At 30.0% G+C, this 26,573-nt stretch overlaps 6 protein-coding genes and 1 pseudogene across 6 annotated transcripts; 3 read left to right on the forward strand and 4 right to left on the reverse strand.

Annotated features, from left to right (window-relative positions):
* Nucleotides 1–8: 8 nt before the first annotated feature.
* Nucleotides 9–324, forward strand: LOC113379862 (cytochrome P450 9e2-like; the record flags this gene model as incomplete). The annotated part of the gene is given in 3 exon segments (XM_026619561.1): nucleotides 9–63; nucleotides 132–236; nucleotides 239–324. Coding segments are annotated over 3 exon segments (246 nt in total), but the record flags the coding sequence as incomplete, so codon positions are not given.
* A 1,708-nt stretch (nucleotides 325–2,032) lies between these two features.
* On the forward strand, nucleotides 2,033–8,779 carry LOC113379878 (annotated as a pseudogene).
* A 124-nt stretch (nucleotides 8,780–8,903) lies between these two features.
* On the reverse strand, nucleotides 8,904–10,053 carry LOC113363762 (multifunctional methyltransferase subunit TRM112-like protein). Its single transcript, XM_026606248.1, has 3 exons — nucleotides 9,887–10,053; nucleotides 9,719–9,820; nucleotides 8,904–9,153 (listed from the first exon to the last, which is right to left on the reverse strand). The coding sequence occupies exons 1-3, from the start codon at nucleotides 9,962–9,964 to the stop codon at nucleotides 8,959–8,961; spliced, it is 375 nt and encodes a 124-aa protein (XP_026462033.1). The 5' UTR covers nucleotides 9,965–10,053; the 3' UTR covers nucleotides 8,904–8,958.
* Nucleotides 10,054–16,032: 5,979 nt separating this feature from the next.
* Nucleotides 16,033–18,662, reverse strand: LOC113363171 (mesoderm induction early response protein 1-like). The gene is given in 7 exon segments (XM_026605650.1): nucleotides 16,033–16,608; nucleotides 16,681–16,923; nucleotides 16,926–17,074; nucleotides 17,193–17,273; nucleotides 17,392–17,656; nucleotides 17,809–18,024; nucleotides 18,459–18,662. Coding segments are annotated over 6 exon segments (1,317 nt in total). The 5' UTR covers nucleotides 18,013–18,024; nucleotides 18,459–18,662; the 3' UTR covers nucleotides 16,033–16,233.
* A 545-nt stretch (nucleotides 18,663–19,207) lies between these two features.
* On the reverse strand, nucleotides 19,208–20,807 carry LOC113363674 (uncharacterized protein CG1161-like). Its single transcript, XM_026606150.1, has 5 exons — nucleotides 20,803–20,807; nucleotides 20,595–20,713; nucleotides 20,355–20,469; nucleotides 20,068–20,193; nucleotides 19,208–19,360 (listed from the first exon to the last, which is right to left on the reverse strand). The coding sequence occupies exons 2-5, from the start codon at nucleotides 20,597–20,599 to the stop codon at nucleotides 19,208–19,210; spliced, it is 399 nt and encodes a 132-aa protein (XP_026461935.1). The 5' UTR covers nucleotides 20,600–20,713; nucleotides 20,803–20,807.
* Nucleotides 20,808–20,847: 40 nt separating this feature from the next.
* On the forward strand, nucleotides 20,848–23,317 carry LOC113363173 (GDP-mannose 4,6 dehydratase-like). Its single transcript, XM_026605651.1, has 7 exons — nucleotides 20,848–21,264; nucleotides 21,797–22,039; nucleotides 22,220–22,412; nucleotides 22,485–22,620; nucleotides 22,726–22,920; nucleotides 22,987–23,104; nucleotides 23,186–23,317. The coding sequence occupies exons 1-7, from the start codon at nucleotides 21,196–21,198 to the stop codon at nucleotides 23,315–23,317; spliced, it is 1,086 nt and encodes a 361-aa protein (XP_026461436.1). The 5' UTR covers nucleotides 20,848–21,195.
* A 310-nt stretch (nucleotides 23,318–23,627) lies between these two features.
* On the reverse strand, nucleotides 23,628–24,699 carry LOC113375471 (60S ribosomal protein L17-like). The gene is made up of 3 exons (XM_026615408.1): nucleotides 24,559–24,699; nucleotides 23,902–24,174; nucleotides 23,628–23,834 (listed from the first exon to the last, which is right to left on the reverse strand). The coding sequence occupies exons 1-3, from the start codon at nucleotides 24,637–24,639 to the stop codon at nucleotides 23,628–23,630; spliced, it is 561 nt and encodes a 186-aa protein (XP_026471193.1). The 5' UTR covers nucleotides 24,640–24,699.
* Between the last annotated feature and the right edge of the window lie 1,874 nt (nucleotides 24,700–26,573).

Below are 26,573 nucleotides of genomic sequence, written 5' to 3' on the forward strand. Positions count from 1 at the left end.
ATAAACATAAAATCAAACCATTCACATATATGCCTTTTGGTGTAGGACCACGAAACTGCATAGGTAACTGCAAGAGTCATAAATTTTTAATGTTTTGTTTAACCCAATACTTGATGTCTAAATACTTTTAGCATCCCGATTTGCATTGATGGAAGTGAAAATGATAATTTTCGAACTTCTACGTCATTTTGATATTGTGCCTTGTGAGAAAACACAAATACCTTTGAAAATCAAAAAGTCACATTTAACATGCATGTTGAAAAAGGATTTTGGGTCACCTTTAAGAAGAGAGTGATAAATGAACAGCATAAACAACAAATATGATACTTATAATTTAATTTATCTGTTAGTAAGATAGTTATTATAAGGGCAAATCGTATTTGCACAATGTAATTTGAATTGTACAAATATAAAACAATGAGTTATAAATCATTCTTTCAATTAGTTTTAATTAAGTATATATCAGTTTTTGGAGTCAATATATATTTCAGACAAAAATATCTTCTCATATTAAAAATGTGCAATTAATTGAAAACAAATCAAAATCTATTTGGCACTAATTGGCAGTAAATGATTAAAATAAAGAAGTACCATCAGATCGCAAAGGCAAATTATAAGTATTTTTAGTTGAACCCTAATTTTGTAGTGCTTTGAATAAATTATAAATAAATTTTGGAACTATGTGATACTAAGTGCAAAGATTGACTGGCACTAATTTATGAAAAATAATGAAATGAAAATTATTCCTAGATGGTGAACGAAAACCAATAGTATTTCAAAGTATCTACTTGTACCCAACATTTTATCCTAAATCCTATTGTTGCTCTAATTATCTTAAATGATAAATTTGTAATAAATCAATAAATTTGTTTTGATACATTTATAGCGTATGCTTTTGAAAGTAAATTATTTTATCTAGAATTTATTTCAAACGATTATTATTACATACAATATGTAACTCCATTTATTAATTGACTGATCATGATTCGTGTGATGTCAGTGCGAGTATTGTAGTTGTATATTCATGTTAGATCGTAGTTCTCTATAAATTAAGGTATTTTTCTAGTGATTAAATTAAAATGAATTAAATAAAAATATTTAGATCAGTGTATAACAAATTAAAAAAACTGAAATAAATAATTAAACTAATTAAAATTCGTTTCATGTGATTTGTGAATGACGCCTCTGAAAACAGTTTTGTTCATATATAAATATATAAATAAATAAATATATATATATATATATATGTGTGTTGTGTGTGAGTGTGTGTTATTATATATACAAATAATTTATTATTTATGATACAGCAAAACCTTCATCAAAAACAAGAACAATAAATTTTTGAAATACGTACAATTTGCCATTCCATTATCAGTATTAGATAAATTTATCTATAATAAAAATTTTAATTGCAAAAAATGTTGTGATGAATATTGAGTTGTGATAAATATGTAAAATTATTTCCACACTAATATTATTATAACAAAAGCTTGTTAACTCTTAAAGAAAAGGTTATATTTTTGCCAGAGATCCCACTTGCTAATTTTATGTGTTCACCACGTTTTAAGTCTTTCTGAATCGTTTGACACAAAACTTGAAAAAAGTGTGTGTATGTGAGCCAATATTTAATCTTTCGTCAACATTTTTCCAAAGAAGCTGCACTGATCTCGAAAATTAAAAGGTCAAATCGGTCAGATTTATCAATCATGCAACTTGCTTTAAGGCAAAATGCCACTTACAGCTATTTTATGACGTATACAACATTTGTTACCTGTGATAAACTGTAAATATATACTGTATATTAGTATATTCCGCAGTATTAAAATTAAATACAATAAACTAATATTATTATATTCAAATGTATTCTATTGGGCAAAATCTTATTATGGCATTATAATAATCTTTTTAATGGGAAAATTAATTATGATATTTTTTAGAATGGATTTTATAACCTGGATCCTGATAACAGTGTTGGCTTATGCCTTCTATTTATATGCTACATGGAACTACAATAGATTCAAAGACTCCAATGTGCCTCACCAGAAACCGCTCCCATTTTTTGGAAACTTAGCATCTTTTTTATTTCGATTGGACAATATGATTGAAAATGGTGAAAAAATTTATAACAAATTTCCCAACAATAGGTAAATTGATATAAAATAATTATTATGTCGTATAATAAAATATTTGGAATTTAAATTAGATTCTATGGTGTATTCCAATTTCGTATGCCGGGAGTAGTACTTAAGGATCCTGAATTAATCAGACAAACTGGAGTTAAGGATTTTGACAATTTCATGAACCATAGAGCTTTTATCTCTGAAGAAGTTGATCCAATATTCGGGAATATATTGTTTACCATGCAAGGTACTAGTTCAAATAGAATTATTTTTACTAATTATGATTTTTCACTTATAATTTTATATTTTCAGATCAGAAATGGCGTGATATGCGAGCAACCCTTAGTCCAGCTTTTACAGGGAGCAAGATGAGAAACATGTTTGTGTTGATATCTGAATGCACTCAACAAATGGCTGAGTTTATGAAAAATGAAATACAACAAAAAGGTTCGAATTATTAGCTATAAAAATAAATAATAGAATTATAACTATAAAAAGTAATTTATGATAACGTGGACAGAATGCACTTCTATATTTTCTAAATGCTTCGGTGAAAATAGAATGGAAGGCGTCAGTTGTTGAATATAGGCATTTCTCCAGAAGTGCAGTAAAAAACGTTGATTTTGTTAGAATGCCGTTGTTTTGCAAAAGTGAATATTTCGTATGGTTCTCATTTAGGCGTATGAACCCTAATTTTAAGTATGCATGCTTACTTTCTCTAATCTTTTTTCCGTTTAAATCAAATGACAAATGTGATCCAAATTTACTTTCTAGGTCCACAGTCATTGGAACTGAAAGATTTCTATGCACGTGCAACAACCGATGTCATTGCTTCAACTGCATTCGGACTCAAAGTTGATACTTTGAAGGATAAAGAAAATTTGTTTTACAAAATGGGCAACGAATTTCAATTCGGAGGTTTTATGATGGTATTGAAAACTTTTGCATTTCTAATGGCTCCAAAAATCATGAAGGTATATATATCTAAATAATTTTAAAATAATTTTGAACAAGAGCAAAGAATTGGTAGGTTCAAAAATTAACTTCGTGATCACAATCAATAAATTTTTTTGCAGTTTTTCAAAATAGGTCTCACAAGCGAATCAAGCGCAAACTTCTTTCGTTCTCTGGTTAGAGATACAATGGCTCTTAGAGATAAAGAAAATATTCATAGGCCAGATATGATACAATTATTAATGCAAGCCAAAAAGGAGCATTACACATCAATGATATCTCAAAAACTGAGGAAAACATTGATAATACAGCTGACGCAGGTTTTGCTACTGTAGCCGAATCGCATGCTACTAAAACGCACACTACAAAAAGAGGTGTGCTTATTCATATTGCAAATGAGTTTTAAATTAAATTAATTATTACTTATTTAATTTTCTAGTTTGGTCTCACGATGAGTTAACAGCTCAAGCTATGATATTCTTTTTGGCCGGATTTGAAACGACTTCAACAGTATTGTGCTTCTTGACCCATGAATTGGCTCTACATCCAGAAATCCAGAAGCGTCTTCAACAAGAAATTGATGAAGTTTGCATTTCCATTAATGATAAACCGAATTATGAAACTGTAGTTGGCATGAAATATTTGGATATGGTTGTATCTGGCAAGTAAAAACACTATCGGTTGCTTCTTTGCAAAGTTGTACTAATAAAAGAACTTTTTAAAAATTTTCAGAGAGTCTAAGATTATGGCCACCACTTGCCGTTACTGATAGAGTTTGCTTGAAGTCTTACGAACTCGAAGATTATAATGGAAATAAATTTGAAGTAATGAATTATTAAATTATGCTATAAATTTTTAGTACTTACAATATGTTTTATATATATTTTAAAGAAAAATAAAAATTATTTTATTAGGTAAAACGAGGAGAATCCATAATGTACCCCATATACTTTTTGCAACGTGATCAAAAATATTATGAAAATCCTAATAAATTTGATCCTGAAAGATTCAATGATGATAATAAACACAAAATCAAACCATTCACATATATGCCTTTTGGTGTAGGACCACGGAATTGCATAGGTATGGGTGTAAACATCAATTTTAATATATATATATAATGATCCATTACTTGATTTTAAATATTGTTATAGCATCCAGATTTGCATTAATGGAAGTGAAAATGATAATATTCGAACTTCTTCGGCATTTCGATATTGTGCCTTGTGAGAAGACACAAATACCAATAAAAATAAAAAAATCAACATTTAACATGCATGTTGAAAAAGGATTTTGGGTCACCTTTAAGTAAAGAGTGGAAAAATAGATTAATTATTTAATTTATCTATTAGAAAAAATATTTAATGGGGTCAAATTGTATTTGACCACATTAAGAATGCAATTTGAATTATACAAATATAAAATTAAATACTAGAATATTATAACATTAATTATAATTAATTAATTAGTTACAAGTACAACACATTATTTCAATTAGTTTTGATTTACTATATATCGTTTTGGTAGTCAATATATATTTGAGACAAAACTATTTTAAAAAGTGCAATAAATTAAGAAAATTCTCAAAATCTATTTAGCACCTATAAATAAAACTATTTGGCAGTTATATGTAGAAAATTATTAGAATGAAGAAGAACCTTCAGGGCATCAAATCATAAACAAAATCAAATCATCAATTCAAACAAATCAAATCATAAATAAAAGTTAAAGGTATTCCAAGGGTTCTGAACACAAAATTACAAATTAAGACCCTATTTTTGAAAATGAAAATCATTTCTAGATAGTAAACGAAACCGAATACCGTTTTGGCATCTCTTACAATCATATAAACGTGTAATAGTAAAAAATTATGATTTATCAAATAAATAAATAAAATATATATGATACATTTATATTATCAGCTTTTGAAGATGAATTACTTTATATACAACTTATTTCAAACGATTAGTATTACATCATAATGTGCAAGTCAGTTTATTGATTAATTGATCATAACTCGTGTAGTGTCAGTGCGAGTATAATAGTTGTCGTATATTCATGTTAGTTTGTAGTTCTGTAAAAAATAAGGTAATAAACGATAACAGTAAAATAAAAATTAATTAAATAAGAATTTACAGAAGTATAATAATTTAAATAAACTGAAATAAAAATATAAAACTAAATAAAATTCGTATCATGTGATTTGTAGTGATAACAAAAGTTTGTGTGTGATGTGAATAAATAAATGCTAAACAAATTTGCCAAATTAAGTTAAAGATGAAAATATTGATTACAATTAAATACTGTATTAATACACATATAAATTTAAACTAGTGGCGTATAGCATCGTGCCTTAAGGAAATTGCTGGAACTTCTAGTACCGTAACAAAATGATAGAGGAATAATAAATGATTTCAAATAGATTTTTATAAATATTGTAACATTGTCTAATATTTATAAGAATTATATAAACTGAATTGCAAAGTGGAAATTATTTGTTATACAGAATTAAAATTAAAATCTGAATTATTTTCAATATACAAAAAATATAATTCCTTGAAAAAAAAATTTTGAAAAAAAATTATAAACAAAAATTTTTTTTCCAAAGGCAATTATTTTGTTGAACAAGCAAAAAGTTCTTTGAATAATTTAAATCGGATACTTTGTTCTCTGAAAAACTGCCATTTTTTGCACATTTGGCTCTGTATCTTCGAAATGGGTGGACCTGTCTTTGCTAATCACCTCTTCTCTCAATCATTACAAATTGAATGCTTTTTTTAGATCATTCAAATCGGATACTTAGTTTTCTCAAAAACTCGATTTGTATTTTCTGCACTCTTTGCTCCGTATCTCCGTAACGGCTGGACCTGCATTTGCCAAAAACTAATCAGCACATCTCCCTATCAACAGAAACCGAATGTTTTTTAAACTGCGGACATACAAAACACCACACATATCCATTTTTATGCCAAAATGTTCAGAAACATCTGAAACTCCATTACTATAACTTACCCTACGGGAAGTTAATATAAGAAAATTTGCAATGTGAAGTGATAATACAAATTTTAGTCTATTGACCAATGTTTTTTAATGATTCTTGAATAAAGGACAAATGCCATAGAAATATTAATCAGCACCTATCAAGACGTCTGTAAATAAATATACAAACATTTAAAATTAAAAATATTGATACTAAAATAAAAATTTAATAATATAAAGCATAGACTGAATGGATATCTTTAAAAACTACTTTTTTTTACACAACTAATTTATTATTTATAACACGCTGAACCTTTACATATACAAGTACAATAACGTTTTAAATTACGTACATTTTGCCATCCCATTATCAGTAGATAAAATTTATCTATAATAAAAAATTTTAATAATAAAAAAAATGTGTGATAAATATAATTATCACGTATACCAAGTTTTGACATAAATATGTAAAAAAATTCACACTATCATAATAAACGTTTGTTCATTTTCCAGAGGAAAAGTTTTTGCCAATAATTCCGATATGCTAAATTTTATGCTAAAGTTCGACCTTTTATGGACGTTTCCCAAAAAAAAATTTAATGCAAAATGCCACTCATACCTAGCTTTATCATGTAACACGAGCAAATCATGGTTCAACTTCCATCAGATAACTGTGAATATTTATTTTATAGACAGTATTAAATCTAAAATATATTTAAATACAACAACTAAATATTTTTGGATTAAAATCTGATAACTTGATTTAAATTTTTGTAAAAAAAAATTAAATAATGTTTTATTTTAGAATGGATTTCATAACCTGGATCCTGATAGCCGTGTTGGCCTATGCCTTCTATTTATATGCAACATGGAACTACAATAGATTCAAAGACTCTAATGTGCCTTACCAGAAACCGTTTCCATTTTTTGGAAACTTAGCACCTTTTTTATTCCGATTGGAAAATATGATTGAAAATGGTGAAAAAGTTTATAACAGCTTTCCCAACGATAGGTAAACTGATATAAAATAATTATTATGTCGTAAAATATAATATAATAACAATGGTTAAATATGGATTATATAATATTTGGAATAAAAATTTAGATTCTATGGTGTATTCCAATTTCGTATGCCGGGTATAGTACTTAAGGATCCTGAATTAATTAGACAAACCGGTGTTAAGGATTTTGATTATTTCATGAACCACAGAACTTTTATCTCTGAAGACGCCGACCCAATATTCGGGAATGTGTTGTTTACCATGCAAGGTACTATAGTTCATGTAAAATAATTTTTATAAATTATAAAGAATTAGAATCATTTGATAATACAATATGAACACATATTACAGTTTTATATTTTCAGATCAGAAATGGCGTGATATGCGAGCAACCCTTAGTCCAGCTTTTACAGGGAGCAAAATGAGAAACATGTTTGTGTTGATATCTGAATGCACTCAACAAATGGCTGAGTTTATGAAAAATGAAATACAACAAAAAGGTTCCAGTTATTAAAAACTATAAAAAGTAATTTATAGTAACGTGGACAAGATGCACTTCTATAATTTTCTAAATGCTTCGGTGAAAATAGAATGGAAGGCGTCAGTAGTTGAATATATACACTTTTTAGGTCCACAGTCATTGGAACTGAAAGATTTCTATGCACGTGCTACAACCGATGTCATTGCCTCAACTGCATTCGGACTCAAAGTTGATACTTTGAAGGATAAAGAAAATTTGTTTTACAAAATGGGCAACGAATTTCAATTCGGAGGTTTTATGATGGTATTGAAAACTTTTGCATTTCTAATGGCTCCAAAAATCATGAAGGTATATATATCTAAATAATTTTAAAATAATTTTGAACAAGAGCAAAGAATTGGTAGGTTCAAAAATTAACTTCGTGGTCACAATCCATAAATTTTTTTGCAGTTTTTCAAAATAGGTCTCTATACATCCAGAAATCCAGCAGCGTCTTCAACAAGAAATTGACGAAGTTTGCAATTCCATAAATGATAAACCAAATTATGAAACTGTAGTTGGCATGAAATATTTGGATATGGTCGTATCTGGCAAGTAAAAACTCTATCGGTTGCTTCTTTGCAAGTTGTACTAATAAAAGAACTCTTTAAAAATTTTCAGAGAGTCTAAGATTGTGGCCACCACTTCCTGGTACTGATAGAATTTGTGCAAAGCCTTACGAGCTTGAAGATTATGATGGAAATAAATTTGAAGTAATAATTACCAAAAGTTCTACAAATGTTTATTATTTTGCTTTATGTATTTATATTTAATAAAATAATCCAATTAATTAGGTAAAACAAGGAGAAGCTATAATGTACCCCATATACTTCTTGCAACGTGATGAAAAATATTATGAAAATCCTAATAAATTTGATCCTGAGAGATTCAATGATCAAAATAAACACAAAATCCAACCATTCACATATATGCCTTTTGGTGTAGGACCACGAAATTGCATAGGTATCCACTATAAACATCAATTTTAGTATTATGTTTGATGCATTGCTTAATGTCTAAATATTGTTTTAGCATCCAGATTTGCATTAATGGAAGTGAAAATGATCATATTTGAACTTCTCCGTCATTTTGATATCGTGCCTTGTGAGAAAACACAAATACCAATAAAAATTAAAAAGGCAACATTTAACATGTATGTTAAAAAGGGATTCTGGGTTACCTTCAAAAAGAGGACTAACAACTAATAATTTAAGTTATTCCCTGAGGTATGCAATAAAAAAAAGAACGTGTAGTTTCATTTTTTCCTTTAATCGATAAAATTTACATAATTATAAATGATATTATACGATGTAACTTAAATAAAATTATACAAAAAATCACATCAATGCCTTTGTACAGTTTTTCTAATACCCCATGCAGTGTTTCAGACTTCATCTTCTCTCAGTAGCATATTTGGAATACCATTTTTAATTGGAAATTTACGACCTGTTTCAGGACAAATTAACTCTCCTTCTACAACTTCAAGTTCTAATAGAGCATGATGTGCTTGTTTTAAAAATATTTCATTTTCTGCATAATCGTCAGGAACCACTTTTGGAATTTCAGTAGTTTGGCCCAACTGAAAATTGTATTTTTAAATTTCCATCATTGTATGTCGAATGCACAATTGAAAAGCACTAGCACTAATTCACAAACAGAATATTCCAACAAAGAAAATAAGAATATTTTAAATGATGAGTAAGTGGTGATGGTCCAAACAATAAGTATTAGTTCATATCGACAAGCGTATTAGATATGCAGAAGCATTAGAATAAGACATTCAAGCATCAAATCTCTATTGTAATCAATTCATGCAAATAAATTGAATATTGCAGTCATAAAGATCAGAAAAGTAAAAAATCATAAAAGTAAAAAAATAATTATAAATCATTCACTTGCATTCTTAAAAAGGGTATACATATAGATTTCATTTTTCATCCTTTAATAAGAAGAAGAAAATTAAATACTATATGTATAAAAAACCTTTTATTAATTTTGTATTTGTATGATCGAAATTATGGTTGTTAGGAAATAATGGCAGACATTTCTGTCAAACTTTTAAGATTTAACATGCAGAGGTGTTTATATATAATATTTATATTGAAATTGATTATATAGTAGGAATGAAAAAAAAAAACACTCACATTGACTACTGCTCCTAGTAAAGCTTCCCACTCTATTCTAGGTATTAGTCTTGATATAAATTCTTTATTAAAGTCTACGTCTAAAATTTTTACGTCTGTTGCCTAAAAACAAAAAATCATCACTCATAAACTGTACACATTAAACACACGTGAAATATATAGAATTACCTGAATTGCTAATGGATATCCTACATTCACACCTTTTATACACTTTGACGTTAACATATTATGAGAAAGTAATTTCATTTTGAATAATTGTATATCAACAATTAGCTATTAATTAATAATTAATGTAAAAAGCGCGTTGTTTTGTCTGTTTGATTTATAACCTTATTATTTATGTGTCATTTGTACAATGAGGGTTGCCGCGGTTGGCGTAAAATCTGTCTTGAGTATTATGGAAAGGCTACGGGCACACTGTTTCGATCTGTCGCATAATTCACTTCCCAGATTTCGAATTATTTTGTTGGTGTTCCCAGACAATATTATTAGAATAATAATAATAATAATAATAAAATAAATAAATATTATTTCAGTAGATATATATGTGTACATAGCATTTCTCATTTTGGATTTTTACCCGTAGGTATTTCATCCTTCATATTTGTTCTATCAATACAATAATAAGTATTTCAGATATACAAGTTGTGACATAATTCTGTGACAAAAAAGAGGAAAGAAAATTTATTCCCCAAAAAAAATCACTTAGCACTATTTATAATAACACATAATAACTCAAAAAGGAGAAAAACAAAAAAAGATTTATTCACTTTGAGGGAGAATATTTGCGTCGAGCCAAGTTTCAATTGCCGCTATGGGTCGATCAGTATATATTTTGGCATGGCGTGATTGCCATACCAAATATCATCTCTTGTGTATTGGCCGAGGCCCGCGATGTTCATATTAGGATGATCCCCACATTTTAGATAAAAATTCTCAGTGAGCTTTTTTATGTAGTCGAGTATTGTCGGTACGTCAGTCTGTTTGTGTATGTATTTTGAAGAGTAGTAATGTCTAGTCAGTGGGTCCCTTATTTTGTTGAGTACAAGTCGTAGTGTCTTATTTTGTAATGTCTGTAGTTTCCGTAAGTTAGACTTAGTCGTCGCGTTCCATGCCGGAGCGCCGTATGTCAGTATCGGTCTTATCAGTGTCAAGTAAAGTGTTCGCTTGTTCTTCACGCTTAGCGGGCCGTTGTGGTTCAAGAGAGGTCTCAGTAGATTTAACATCCCGTAAGCCTGTCCAATTTTCGTATTAATATGTTTTGTGAAGCTGAGTCTATGGTCCAGGGTCACACCAAGATATTTGACATCTTTGGACCACTCAACTTCACAGTTTAATACTTTAATTTTGTCTAAGTCAGTCAGTCTAGTCATGGCATTTCGGCTCTTAGTAAATAAAATTGCCTCCGTCTTTTGCGGATTTATCTTGATCTGCCATTTGTCAGTATATTTCGTCAGCTTGTCTATGTGTGTCTGTATCTTTGTAGTCAGTAGCGTCGGTGATCGTGATGATTTGTATATGGCAGTGTCGTCAGCAAACGTCAGTAAGGTGGTGTCGGCGTCAGTGGGTATGTCGTGAATGTAGACGTTAAACAGTGACGGTCCCAGGATCGAGCCCTGCGGTACTCCCGCCGTCACTTGTTTAACCGTCGAAAGTCCGTTGTCTACTTGTACGGTAAAGTTACGGTCTGAGAGGTATGAGTGTAATGTTCTTGTAATGTATGGTGGAAAATTCAGTTGTATGAGTTTATGTATAAGTCCGTCCATCCAGATGGTGTCAAACGCCTTCTCGAAATCAAGCAACACCAATCCGGTATGGTTTCGTCTGTTAAAATTGAGAACAGTATTTTCTATGAGTTTTGTCAGTGGGTGTAGTGTGGAGTGTCGTTCTTTGAAGCCGTATTGTGTGTCAGGTATGATTTTGTTGTGTCTTATGTGTTTGTTAAGTCTTTTGAGTAGTACCTTTTCGGCTACCTTACTCATTGTGTTGAGGAGGCTGATCGGTCTGTAGTTCTGTGGTATGTCTGGCTGTTTCCTTGGCTTCACTATTGGAAATATGGTGGAGGTTTTCCAAGAAGCGGGAAAGCAGCCTTTTGTCATTATTCTATTTATTATCCGGGTAAGTAAAATGTAGGCGTTCGTCGGCAGTTGTTTAAGTATTATGTTTTGTAGTCCGTCCGGTCCCGGTGCTTTTCTGTTCGGTAATTTTTTAACTATTGTCTTTATTTCAGAAACTGTGGCAGGGTCTATTCGTAAGTCTTTGTCCCTGTGGAGGTCAGTGAAGTTTTGAATTGTCTCGTGTACGTCTTGTTTCAGGTCTGCGTTTGACATATTGGCATTTTGTTTATGTATGTTTTCAAAGTTTTTTGCCAATATTTCCGCCTTGTCTGCTGGTGTCGTTGCGTAATTGTTGTCAGTTAATTTGAGTGGAGGTATGGATGTTGGTTTTTGCGTCAGTCTTTTTGCTGTCTGCCAAATTTTGTGTGGGTCAGTATTTATGTTCTCGAGTCTTTTGGTCCAAGTGTTGTTTCGGTGATCACGTATTTCATTGGAAATAATTTTTGTCAGTCTGTTCACATGTTCCTTGAGTAGTCTGTCACCGGTACGTTGCCACAGTTTCTTTATATGATTTTTAAGTTGTATTTTCAATAAAATGTGTTCTGGCAAGTCGTTGGCTGGTGTTGTTCTTGAGTCTAGTGTCGGTATAGTCTGTTGTACGGCGTCTGTGATTGTCAGTGTAAGGTGTGTTACAGCCTCCTCAATGTCAGTGTTGGTATCGATTGGCATAGTGTGTCGTGTGTTGTCTGTGATGATGTCTCTGAAAATTGGCCAGTTGGCTCTGGTGTAATCTAAAAATTTGCGTGTGGGGGTCTGGTCGACGTCTAGTCTGTCTGAAATGGTCATGAAAACTGGATTATGGTCAGAGTTGAAAAGTGTTCTTGTTATGGGTTCGGATGTTACGTGTAGATTTTTTGTCAATGCCAAATCGATCGTACTGTGATGGTGCGTCTGTACGGTGGCGTATCTGGTCGGCGTGTCAGGAAAGTGTAGTTGTGCGTCTGTGGTGTTGTATTCGGTCAGGTATTCGTAAAGTCTGTTTCCGTTTGCGTTGTTGAAGTTACAGTTCCAAGTTGTGTGTTGTGCGTTAAAGTCTCCTGCCATAAGAACAAATCTATTCGAGTCCAGTAGTCTTTGTAAGTCCGTATGTTCTAGTCTGCTTGCCGGGATGTAAATCGATATTATGGTTACTTTTTGACCTCTCTTGTATACATTAATAGCTGTTATTTCAGAACCGCCCGCTGTCAGGTTTGGCACTTGCTCGTGTCTGATGTTAGACTTAATCAAAATCGCAGTGCCGCCCCATCCGCGTGCGTCGGTCTGTCTGTCGTTTCTGTAAACTTTGTAATTGTTGATATAGAGTCTGTCCGTAGGTTTTAGGTGTGTCTCGTTAATCAGTACTATGTCCAGATCGTATTTTGTTATCGTCTGTCTCAGTTCGTCAACGTTGTTTTAAGTCCATTTGAATTGAAATGCATTATTTGTAAGTCTTGCGATTGGTTTATGGTGATGAAGTAAGAAAGTTCAAAATTGTTGTGTATTTGTCGTTATAAGTCATGTTTGTGTTAAGTGTTTTTGTCAGTTTGTATAGCTCACTGAAAATTTGCTTTACCTGGGGATCCGTAAATAGCTTCCTGATCTCGCCCATAGCAGTAAAGAGTCCTTCCGGAGTGTTGAGGTCTGGATCGGGTTGGCTGCAGGCAGGCCGTGTTGGTGGTTGCGATAGTGCAGGCCGGATCTGTGATGATGCAGGCTGGACCATTGTTCGTGAGGACTGGACCATTGATCTGTATGGTGACGATGGGATAGGGAGTTGAGGATATTCAGGTCGGACGTTAGGACCATTGTTGGTGGAGTTTACAGCTGACGAGAAGCTCCTCGTCAGTGGCACTGGTGTTGGTGCTGGCCTATACGCTTGTCTTCTCCTGAGAGCGTCGCTTTCCTTCTTTTCTTTGTAATTAATAAGAGCGCTGCATTTGGAATAATTTGCCGGGTGTTCGCTTTTGCAATTGACACACATCGGTGCCTCATGTGGTAGTTTTTGGCACGCTCCTGGTGCGTGCACATTGAGGCACTTTATACACCTGTACTTTAGGTCACAGGTGTACGATGTGTGACCAAAGTTCAAACATTTGTGGCACTGCAGCGCTCTATTCTGCGGCCTATAGGCCTCCCAGGAGAAGATATGTCCCCCAATATTCGTAATTCGTTTTAGCTCCGACATATTCTGGTCTTTATCGAGGAGAACAATGTATATAGGTAATTTGTGTTGACCACCATCTGAGGTTTTCCTCTTTATCTGCACTACTTGCCTGGCTTTAATCCCTTTTGACAGGAGATCTTCAAGAACCTCCGCCTCTGTAATTGATGGATGTAGACCGGTTATGGTTATTTTCTTCGGCATTTCCTCTTTGATTGTGTAGGTATAAAATTGATAATTGCAGTCCCTTAACATGTCTTTGATTTTTTCGTGTTCTATAGCGGTGTCAGTGAAAATTTTGTGTAGGTTATTATGAAGGTATTGATATTTAAAATTAATTTTAGATGTTTCTCTTAATATTTAATTGCTTTTAAATCTATTTGACCTTTTATGATAATCGGTGGGATTTTTGCCTCTTTCATGGTGGTGTTCTTGGGTGTCACGGTTTGGACGCCTGAGGTAGATGGTTCCGACCTAGTAATGGTTTTCTCAGGCTCCTTGTTCTTTTTCGCCCTCTTTCGGCGTGTTACTTTCCTGTAGTCCTCACTCTCCCTATCAGTATCCATATCTGTACGGTCCGTGAGCGCATCATATTTATTTTTTAGTGCAGTACTTGTCTGCACGTCCATCTTCTGATTTATGTTCGACATCTTGAATTTTTTCCCAGGCCTCTGCCCGGGAATTATTCTGTTTCCTGAAGAGTTTTGCGCACTGATTTTAAAATTTATTAAAAATGATATAAAAAGACTTCACAATTTTGAAAAAGAAAAACACTTGCTAATGGGTGCTTACTTCCTCCCCATTAGCAACCCCAATCCGGGGTTTGGGAAGAAAAGTATGCAAAAGGCACGTTCACCTTTAAAATTTTGACAGATATAATAATATATATCCAACTTGTAAGTATTAAGCCCGGTGCCTTTAAAAAGGCAAGATTTAGAATCAATTCCGGACTTAATACTTATTTCACAAAAACACTGACACTTCACTGAAAAACAAATGAAATTCTCAAATAGTAATTATATTATTAGAATATGATATATTCATGGTATTGTGCTATGCTATGATATATTCATGGTATTGTGATATTGATAGATGATATCCTAGACAATATTAGAATACCCCGTATTCATGATGATAATTCATGGATGATTTTTTTGTTATAAAGACAAGAATAACAAAAGTTGATATTTAATCTTAATGACCTACTTTTATCGTATTGTATTCATTTTCAAAATGGATTATGGATTTTACCATTAACATTGAATTCACAAACTCTCAAGTCATACATCACCTATCTTAGTCAAAATAGATATATTTCGAATTCAAATAACACACATATTAATAATTTATACACAATAATATTAAATAATACACAATAATAATAAATTGTCCACAATAAATACTTTGCAATGATCTCCATATCTCAATGAATTTATAAATAAAAAAATAAAAAGATTGATTCTTTATCTTATCATAGGATTCTTTATCTTGTTATAGGAAAAGATATTGCTGGAAGTAAAATGTTCTATTTCTTCCAAGATAGGTCAACTGTGATAGAATTAAAATTTATATCAAAACTTTTATCAAAAACTCTTTTTCTATCTTCTTTGAAATCCTAGTAGATTGTATTTAATATAAGTACACAATTAAGTGATTTAATTAAAGTTTACACAAATTTAAAACAATTGTCTGTAAAAAATATAAATATACAAATATTTTGAATAATCTTAATTTATTATCTGTAAATTATTGTTAATTAAAATATTTTATATAATATAAAATTATAAATAATAATATTTAACATCAGTTTTAGTTTAAAAGAAATTGACTTGTTTTTTATTTCAACCTTTTGAACCACATGGATAAAATTTCTAAATATTTCATTCATAACCCCTAAACATGTCTTATTAAAATTGTTAAAAGAAAATAAAATAATTTTTGAACACTTAAGATTTAGCATATATCCATCATAAGCAATACATATATGATAATTTCATAAAATATTTCAACAATTTTGTATAGTGCACAAGAAATATTTCATCTATGGTATTATACGGTTCTCTTGGAATAAATTATGACAGAAATAAAAAAATATATTTATCATATTTTTCTTGCATATACTTGTAGATATAATATGTCCGCATGCTTCTTACACAATGTCCTTTTAATACAGTTTTATCTTTATAATTCACAATAAACTAACTTTTTTTTACTTAGTATCCTTGAAATTCAGAACTCTTCAAACATAATTTAGGCCATCAATGAAAATTGTTCTGGTATTCCTGGTCAGTGTTATCCGTACTGCCTTCAGTATGTATATCTGTTGGAGATGCTAAGCCAGAAAATACCTCTCTCTCACCAACTGCGAGAGGATCAGGTGGAACAGCTCCCAATGATGTATCCATAGGAAAACCTTTGGAATCATTGCAAAGGTTAACTGCTGGTGAACAACTTCTATCCCGCATGACCGCATCTTGTTCTTCAAGAAATCTATCCATATAATCGGTCAAACCAGGATGAAGAGTATATTTTTTCTTTTCCAATCTTGATTTATTAGCAAATACATCATGGCGTTCTGTCTTTTTCCACAGATAGTAAAATTGAACCAATTCACCTACAGATCTTGTTCGAACCTAAAATAATAAAAAAAAATAATAATAATTCTCAATAAATTATAATTAAGATAGGTTTAAAAATAAACTAGCCTTATTTTGTTGAATCTCATGGAAGTTCTTCCCAAACATTCTTAAACCATTTTCAAAATTTTTACATTCTTCCTCTGACCACAAACTCATAGTGTCCACGGAAGCGACACAGTTAATTCTAATCCTTCGGAGAGCCTCATCAGTACTGTGACCACATTGTTGCAGCAGAAACAAAGCTTGTTCATCATCTTTTAATTGATTTCCGAGAGGTAAGAGACCAACAGTAATCGGGCAGACATCTTTACTTTCAAAAGATATGATTCAATAGCTTCTTGAGATAAATGAGATGGGTCCCAGAGTAGTTTATCATCATTCTCATAAGGTAAAGCATCATCGTAACTACAAAGTCCCTCTGGGATTGAAGCTTGATAGTCGCTACCTACCATAATTGTCTGAAAATGATAAAAAATCAGTTGAAAAATCTTAATAAAGGATTATTTTGTAGTTAATAGTGCTGAATATTTGAACTCGTATTAGTATAATAGTTTATTTATTATTTATTAGTAAAAAGATTATTACCTTCTTCCATTCTTCTTCATCAGGACTGTAGTCATAGTCTTCATCTTCTTCCTCACTTTGTGGCCGAGAAAGAGCTGAAACACCAAAATATATTGGTTGATTTTTTTTAATATTATAAAATGATTAACTTAGAAAAATGGCTATAGAAATGATTAATATGTTCATAATAGTAGTCTAAAATCTTATTATTACATCGTAAAAGCCGTGATGTACCAACTGCTTCTTCATTAGGTACAGGATCATAAAGTTGTTTTAATGCTGAGTGATCATCTGATGCCATATCTAGTTGATCTTCTCCTCCTGATTCACTAGGAGCTCTAGAAGCGCCTTCGTCTTCTGTTTCAGGAACAGCATTTTCATTGTCATTCTCATTTTCATTTTCATTTTCGTTTTCATTCTCAATCTCATTTCCGTATCCATACATTTCTAACAATTGCGATAAAGGCATTTCACTTTCCTAAAATGTGACTAAGGTCAAATATCACAGTAAAACTATGAACAAAAGAAATTGAAAAATTAGATACAATATTTTTATATATAATAATCAATAATCTATTGACTTTGATCCTCTTTTTTTTTAATAATTCAGTATACTGTACTTATAGTTACCTTTTGTAAACTAGTTAACTCCGTAGTTGAGTCCTCAGATTCACCAGCTGCGAGTGCTTCTTCTTCTTCAAGTGTTCTTTCATCATCAAAATCATTTACCATCATTTCAATTGACGGGTCAAAAAGAGTATCTTTGACTCTTCCATTTTTTGTTGATTGCGCTGTATTCGTATTTCCGTTTGAAAGTGTTGCGCATTCTGCCATGTCCTGAAGAATCTATAGACATAATTAAATTCTTGTTATTGCTAAATTCTGTAAACTGATCAATTTTATTTTTCAAACCCTATTATTTATAGAATATTTTGTTTTATTAGTGTCACGAATCTTGCTCCAGAATTTAAAATTATTTAATATTATTTTTTCAAATGTAAATATATTAGATGCATCATTTATACCAAAGATATATTCCAAGGGTGACGAAATAAACATATATATGACTTATTAGAATAACAAATATATATTATAAACCCAATGATTACATGTATATATTCACCCAATGTAAATATCAATATTTTCGTTCAATTTGCAAACAGCAATCAGCTTTCGTCAATTTTATCACCAAACTAATAATCGAACACTTAACTAATAGCATTTTATGAAACACGAAATCAAAATTCATTTGTTTAATTTCTTCCAAACAAAAAAAATACCTGTCAACTAAACGTACGTGGTTATAAATGCTTTCGTAAAATATTTTTGAGCATTATATGTAGAGTTTTTTGCGAGAAATTAAAACTTTATCAAAATGTATAATAAAAAAACTGGGTAATGCCATGTTTATTTAATAATTTCACATAAATAACATCACTAAAATTATTGCATTCTATTTGCAATTTGTTCGACATTTTCTATTCAAGAACTATTTACAGAGTGACCATATAAACGAATTGATAATCAACTTCTGTTGGTGGTACTTCTGATAATGCGTATACGAGATTTAAATATTAAGCGGCAGAACTAGAATATTGAAAATTAATAAATGCTTAAATTTTATTCAATGAGTATAAATGTTAAAATATTGCAAAATTTTCATGAAATATAAAGAAATAAAGAATAAAAACCTATTGGCTCAGCTTAGTACTAATCGATTAATTCAAATTTCAACAAAGTCAAAAAGCAATGATTAAATTATAAATATTTATTTGATATTTTTATATACAATTTTAGGGCCTGATTATAATATATATACACATACATACATATACAATTATTCATACATAAAGAACAAAATTATATTTTAATATACAATATTATATACATTTCAATACTTATTCGCATATGTATTTTATAGACTAATTCATACAATTACAATAATGTGATTCATGTCATATTTTAAAATTAACAGTTCTGTAAAATTCATGTAACTCAATATTATCACTATCATAAATAATTCAAACAGCTAATTTAACATAGTATGCCTATCATAAATATTTCTCCTCTGCTCTCTAACTTGTCTTTTCCATTTATCTTGTTGATGTGTTACACGATTTAAAACATTTCCTCGCACACCCATTTGATGAGAATTCAAATTATTTGTGGTTGCAGTCTCATCCTGAAATATAAAAGATTCCTTAATATTTGACTGTATTTACAAAACAATAGCTAATGTGGTGAACTCAATCACAAAAATTAGTAAAAGTGAAAGTGTGTATGAGAGCAACATGAAACAAATAAAAATGAATGGAATTTATTTACAATAATTATTTACAAGCAAATTACAAAAATAATAGAAAGATTAGCACAGAATAGTAAAAAAAATCTTACAAAATATAAGAGACTATTGATTAACATTCAGCGATTTATCAAATAATTACACATTCACACATACATACATATATAAATAACAAAAAAATAAAAATTGATTAATCTTTGGTACATTGGAGAATTATATGTTACAATGTCATAATAAGCATTACAAGTATACTAAAATTAGCAATAGAATTATTTTAAGTACTCCTGAAGTATTCCTTAAGTAATTAAAATATATTTATCATAAAACTTGCGCAAAATTTTTGACTGGGATGTTCAGGATGATTAAACCAATTCATAACTTTTAAGATCAATTGAAAAACAGGAATAAAATATCATATTCTGTTATGAAATAATAAAATTAAATTTGCCAGAATTTAATTTAAATTGATTTAAAATTATTGTATATAAATATAAAACTATGAACAAAATATATGCTGATTGTTAGGAATTTTCAATATACCAAAGTTTATGAATAAGTTGAGTTTTAGGAAATAATAGACTATTTACTTCTTCGTTTGTGTGCTCTTGATAATTAGCTTTTGCTCGTTTATTTAATAATGGGTCGAGGCAAATTAAGAACAGCATGTATACTACTAGCAACGATATTATCCAAATCACCATAATCACCACAAACTGAAAAATAAATGTATGAAAAATTATAAAATATATATGACAGATGCGCTGATCTTTGATCATATTTCTGAAATAAATAATTCATATTTCAAAACTAATTTGCTCTTTGCTATAAAAATATATTAATTTGTAATACTGTGTAAATTAATAAAATAATATACCCGAATAACTGTTGTATTTCTAGTCTCATATTTACATTCACATCTTGGACAAAACTCTTGTTCTTTTCCTTTAATTTCATCTCCAATTCTAGGTAATATTACGCCATCACAATTGCTAAAATACATCGAATTACATCAACATTAACATAGATGGTGTTAAGTTAATCGGTTAACAGTAGCTAATTAATAATGTAAAATTTCATATATAATGACAATTTATTAATAAGATTATATGCTTACCACATATTTGGAGGAACATTGCTAATGTATAATTTTCGATCTGTACCTTGTGTATTGTTCAAGACTGATTTTGTACTTGGACAAACACATCTACACCTTTTATCTTCGTATGATTGTGCCTGTAAATAATAATTGATAATAATTTAGTAGTTCATGGGCTCAGTTATTAAAAACAGTGATATAATTAATATAAAAGATTTTTACTCACATCTGTCAAAGAGATGTAGCAATATATAAGAACGTCACAAAAAGCAAACAAGTCTTATACATTATGCCCAATAAATAGATATCTTAACAGGAAACAGAATTTTAAGTTATGAATAAAAAAATAAATAAACGGCCCCCCTCAGATTTTATTAAAACTCATTTAATGCAAACATTTGACACATTCACTGTCTGTATCCACCATTTTACTTTTCAATGTATTAGTTTATTGTTGAAATAGGTGGTTTTCTTTATCTATTTGCTGATATGCTGACACAATCGAATAAATTTGCTTACGTTCATAAAAAACGTGGTACTATTGTAATGTTTTAATTCTATTTAGCATTGTATTATCAATATTAACTATTAAAAATTCTTCAAAATTAAAAAGAACATAATGGAGTTTGGTGATTTTTCAACTGTTCCTGAAAGACGTGTGGCTCTGATCACTGGTATTACTGGACAGGTAAAACTTAAACTATGTATAGTGTAAAAATTAAGATAAGTTTTCAAGTTAAAATTTTAAATCAAAATTCAGTTTTGTAATAATTTGTAAACAATGGCTATTTAGCATATATTATAGAGTAATTACTCATTTTGTATGCAGAGTGCAGTAGCGTCTTATTGATAATTAAGAAGCGCGATTTTCAAAACTCTAAGAGGAAAAGATTTACACGTGTACATTTTTTTATTAAAGGATAATTTTTCACAAGAATTGATATTGAATTCAAATAAATTTTAAATGTTATAGAATACATGAATAAATCTTTTATGATAATCAATATTATTTTATTATTCAAGGATATTTAGTAAGGAATAAAGTGAATAAATTTCAAATATTCTCAACATGCACATAAGAGTTATCATAAAGATAATCATTAATTATTAAATATTGGAAACTAATTCTTAAGTATTCTAAAATTCATCAGCTTATTCACATTACTCACAAATCACTATACATTACCTCAGTTTTTGGACAAATTTATCTTTTATCTCAGGATGGATCATACCTCGCTGAATTTCTGCTCAGCAAAGGCTACGAAGTTCATGGAATAATCAGAAGAGCCAGTACTTTCAATACTGTTCGAATTCAACATTTGTATGCTGATCCAAAAACTCACAAACAAGGAAAAATGAAATTGCATTATGGTGATATGACCGACAGCTCTTGTTTAGTTAAAATCATAGCTGAAGTTAAACCTACCGAAATTTATAATTTGGCTGCTCAAAGCCACGTCAAGGTATAATAGTTCAGATTATATTTGATTTACCCTGAGTAAGCTTTGCAGTTTGCAAAGCGTAGTAATAATCGGGTGTTGCACTTTCTTTCTCATCTTTTTATTATATTCTTTATTATAAAAACTTTTAAAAATTCAATTTATATAAGTTATCTACAATTTTCCATTTTTCTCTTTACAAAGGTTTCATTCGATTTAAGTGAATACACAGCAGAAGTGGACGCAGTCGGGTGTCTGCGCCTCCTGGACGCAATAAGAACCTGTGGTATGCAGAATTATGTTCGTTTTTACCAAGCTAGTACTAGCGAATTATATGGAAAAGTAGTTGAAACACCACAAACTGAAAAAACACCTTTTTATCCACGATCTCCTTATGGTAATTGAATTAGTTTTGTAAGAACCAATATAGTTTCTAAGATAATTTTAAATTCTGATAATTTTTTGATAGCTTGCGCAAAATTGTATGGATATTGGATTGTTGTAAACTATAGAGAAGCTTACAATATGTTTGCTTGCAATGGTATCTTATTCAACCATGAATCACCACGAAGAGGAGAAAATTTTGTAACTAGAAAAATTACTAGGTATAAGTCTAAATAATTGTATTATTTATTTTAATATTATATCAATTAATAGGGGTTCACAATATTTTGCTTTTATGCTTATTATTTTTCTGATTATTCCTTTAGATCGGTAGCCAAAATCCATTTAGGCCAACTAGAATTCTTTGAATTAGGCAATTTGGATTCCCAAAGAGATTGGGGTCATGCAAAAGACTATGTTGAAGCCATGTGGCTAATGTTACAACGATCTACACCAGAAGATTATGTTATTGCAACTGGCCACACTCGTAGTGTTAGGGAATTTGTAGAAGCTAGTTTCAGGTATTATATAAAAATAATAAAATATTGTTATATAAAAATAAAAATAAATATATATTTTATTCTTAGGCATATTGGAGTAACAATAACATGGAGAGGAAAAGGCTTAGAAGAACAAGGTGTCGATGAAAACACTGGTATCGTCCGTGTTAAAGTTAATGAAAAATATTTCCGGCCTACAGAAGTGGTAAAATCTTATAATTTCAATATGTTATTAAGATTTCTTAGCAATTAATAGTAATAACTGTTACAAAACAATATTTTTTAGGATCTTTTACTTGGAGATGCCTCAAAAGCAAAGAAAGAATTAGGTTGGGCGCCTAAAATTTCATTTGAAGAGCTAGTCGAAGATATGATGACCTCCGATATTGAACTTATGAAGAAAAATCCTTTAGCTTAAACATTCCAATAAATAAAATGTGCAATAATACAAAATAATAAATATTTCTATATCGAATATTGCTGATATATACATAAATATATATAAATTAAATATGATTTATATTTATATACTAATTTTATTGATAATGCATATTATAGTATTAATATTTATATTATTACATTTGTACCTCAATAAGAACAATATTTTAGAGGTGTAATTTTTGTAATGTAGTCAACTCGTTAAGAAAATTATATTAATATCAACAGAATAAATACCTTGAGCTTAAATGTCATGGTATACACATATTGTGAAATAAAAATTTGTTTGATTATTCTCTAGCCAATTTAGCCTTTTGCTTTGCTAACTTCTTCTTTGAAATTTTCTTCCTCTTGGCAGGCTCTTTATCTAAAACTTGAGTGATCGCTCTTTCTTTTTCAATGAGACAAACTTCGATATTACAAGGGGAAGATAAATAAGGATTTATTCTACCATGAGCTCTATATGTTCTGCGTCTCATGCATGGGGCTCTATTCACCTAAAGTATAAGATATATTTATGATATAATACTTTAAATAAGTACACCTATTCTCGAACAATTGTACCTGGATATGATCTATGACTAAGCGATCCACATCCAAACCCTTAAAGTCAGCATTCGATTCTGCATTACTCAATAATTGCAGCAGGAATACGGCTGATTTTTTAGGCCAACGACCTATAGTTGTTTTAAAAGTCTTGGCCTGTCCACATCTGCTAATACCACCAACAAATTTACGAAATGGGACACATTCTTTGTGGTTAATCACATTCTTCAAATAACAAACAGCTCGCTGAAGTTTCATCTTTCGAAGTGCTTTAGCTGTTTCTAAAGTGTTCTAAAAAATAATATGAAATTTAATAATTGACCACTGAAAAAGTAAGTAAAGGTAAACCATCTCTAGTTTTTTTATAATTAATACTGCAATTACAAAACTCAACAATTTCCCAACACCTTAAAATCATAATTAAATAATAATTAAATAATTGAAACAAAATGGCTGCATTGAGAAATATGTGAACGTATAATTTCCAATGACTTATTGTTTAATAGTTATGAAATGAATACTGAGATGTGAGTAATATACAAATAATATTATTTACAATCGCAATAATATATTAAGTTTTCCCTTCAAATACGTGTAAAAAATTTAATTTTCTGAACGAAAATAATTTATTTTAGCCTTAAATATACAATGAAAATTTATTTGCGCAATGTATACCTTAAAATGAACACGGAGTTCCGATCCTCTAGCTTTGCAGGATTTGCAAGGATCCTCTGGTTCTCTCGAGTATTTTCCCATTTTGGAAAAGAATTCTCAGTGAAATATTCAATATTTTAGGACAAATAAAATTCGTGCAGCTTTTACAAAACACCAATTCGAGCCAACTTTGATAAACAGTAGACGGCGTTAAGGGTTGATGTTGTGATAATATGTTGGCAAACCTTACGACGCTGGTGAAGTTTGGTTCAGGATGCCGGGCATTTCCTTAAGTATTTTCATTTTTGAAATAAAACTAAATGAAAAATATTGTATATTTTGAATATATTTTTTTAAGAGAAACAAGATTCAAACAGCGTTTATAGAGCATCAATTTGAGCCAACTTGAATAACCAATAAACAACGTTATAAATTTGATGCTTATGTTAACGTTGGCAAATCCTATGACCCTGGTGAAGTTTGTTGTTGTTTGGTATCTTCAGGCCGGGCCGGATTAATTATGTTCCCAGTTTCAAGTGACACTTGATACGTTTAATTCAATGCAGATGAATTATAATAAATACAGGAGAATTAATTGTATTCGCAATTGATATTCATAATTATAGTTGAATTTATTGAATTGACAATTAAGGTATGTTACTTTAATTTATTTTATTTTTTGGTTCAAGTATTATTTTTATTGAAGAGTAAAACGTTTATGTACCCTAATTGTGCAACAAGTATGGCCGTTTTATGGCAAGTTAATTTTACAGTGCTTATTGTAAATTATATAATTAATTATAAAAAAAATATAGAGGTGTTTTTTACGTAAATAGTAAAAATAGTAATGTGTAAAAATTTTACTATTTTTTTGCCAAGTGAAGCTTGAAAAATCAGCTACACTATTATGCAAATTAGTTGTAACACAACGCAGATGTCTAGTTTAAATGTGAACATAAAACTTTTCGCTTTGTGTATTTTGTTAAAGAACCATTTTACGATCTTTACAAAGAAAACTATTCCTTGAATTTTTTTATGATTTTTCTTTTAAAACAATCAAATTTCAAATACCCACTAAATTAGCCGCTGACATTGTCGGTGTGTGTTCCGCGAGGCGCGAACTTCAAAAACAAAAAAACTAATATAACGACCGATTTAACGATCTAAACGCCTTTTTACGATTTGTATTTTCTTTGTACCGTGTTATATTTTAATTCCACACATACATGTGTTTAAATTAGATGCAAAAGATCTAGGAAAATAAAAGAGATTGAATTTTATTTATTATTTGTAACAGTATGTGTTTAAATGTGTTTATTTCATTGGGAAATAATAAAACAGACCACACGTAACTTGTACTTATTTACATTTGAGTTTAACTCAACTATAGAGAATCTTTTTTATTAAATTTTAATGCATTTTGTTCATATGAATGCCAATTTAATATTTTATTATAAAAATTCCTTATTTAAAATATTTTATTCTAGATACCACGAAGAGAAAAAAACTCGAGATTTGGAGCTGTGATGCAAAGGAATTGATATAGCTATTACGCTTTTTTTCTTACTGGAATGCCTATTATATTCCTAAGGAAACTACTCTATAAGAACAATTATACTATTTTAACAAGTTGTTTTAGTTGCAATTGTTGCAGATGTTTTAGTAGCATTTTAGAATAAGTAGGTAAGTTGTTAAAACAACACTTTAACATAATATAGAAAATGTATCTAAAAAGAACTGTATCTGTATGAAAGTAGAAACTTTAATATGGATAAATAGGTGAAATGAATTATACTAATTCTACTACAATATATTTTCTGAAAACTAAGTTTTTGTAGTAACATTAGAATATATTTAATATAATATAGTAATGATATGTCTATATGTATTAGAAAACTCCCATTTCAAAGATGTAAATTTGATTTCAGCAAATCTTAGAGTAAACTGAAATCTATTGGTCTACAGAAACCATAAAAACGAGAAGGCGGGACCGAGCTAAAAATATATTTCATTTAACCAGTGAAAGGATGATCAAA

Source organism: Ctenocephalides felis, unplaced genomic scaffold (genome assembly GCF_003426905.1).
Source record: "Ctenocephalides felis isolate EL2017-DRISC unplaced genomic scaffold, ASM342690v1 CF-g0.4_SCAFFOLD_00845, whole genome shotgun sequence".
Classification (NCBI taxonomy): Eukaryota; Metazoa; Arthropoda; class Insecta; order Siphonaptera; family Pulicidae; genus Ctenocephalides; species Ctenocephalides felis.

Excerpts from the sequence above, each read along its gene's own strand:
- LOC113363762 (XM_026606248.1), bottom strand. The coding sequence starts at position 9,964 with ATGAAATTACTTTCTCATAATATGTTAACGTCAAAGTGTATAAAAGGT. Across the intron at positions 9,821-9,886 it reads GATATCCATTAGCAATTCAG|GCAACAGACGTAAAAATTTT; the intron begins GTAATTCTATAT and ends TTTTGTTTTTAG. Across the intron at positions 9,154-9,718 it reads TACTAGGAGCAGTAGTCAAT|TTGGGCCAAACTACTGAAAT; the intron begins GTGAGTGTTTTT and ends TACAATTTTCAG.
- LOC113375471 (XM_026615408.1), bottom strand. The coding sequence starts at position 24,639 with ATGGGAAAATACTCGAGAGAACCAGAGGATCCTTGCAAATCCTGCAAA. Across the intron at positions 24,175-24,558 it reads AACTCCGTGTTCATTTTAAG|AACACTTTAGAAACAGCTAA; the intron begins GTATACATTGCG and ends ATTATTTTTTAG. Across the intron at positions 23,835-23,901 it reads TAGTCATAGATCATATCCAG|GTGAATAGAGCCCCATGCAT; the intron begins GTACAATTGTTC and ends CTTATACTTTAG.
- LOC113363674 (XM_026606150.1), bottom strand. Across the intron at positions 20,194-20,354 it reads GAAATACAACAGTTATTCGG|TTTGTGGTGATTATGGTGAT; the intron begins GTATATTATTTT and ends TTTATTTTTCAG. Across the intron at positions 19,361-20,067 it reads AAGAGCACACAAACGAAGAA|GATGAGACTGCAACCACAAA; the intron begins GTAAATAGTCTA and ends TTTATATTTCAG.
- LOC113363173 (XM_026605651.1), top strand. The coding sequence starts at position 21,196 with ATGGAGTTTGGTGATTTTTCAACTGTTCCTGAAAGACGTGTGGCTCTG. Across the intron at positions 22,621-22,725 it reads GTAACTAGAAAAATTACTAG|ATCGGTAGCCAAAATCCATT; the intron begins GTATAAGTCTAA and ends TTATTCCTTTAG. Across the intron at positions 22,921-22,986 it reads TTTGTAGAAGCTAGTTTCAG|GCATATTGGAGTAACAATAA; the intron begins GTATTATATAAA and ends TTTTATTCTTAG.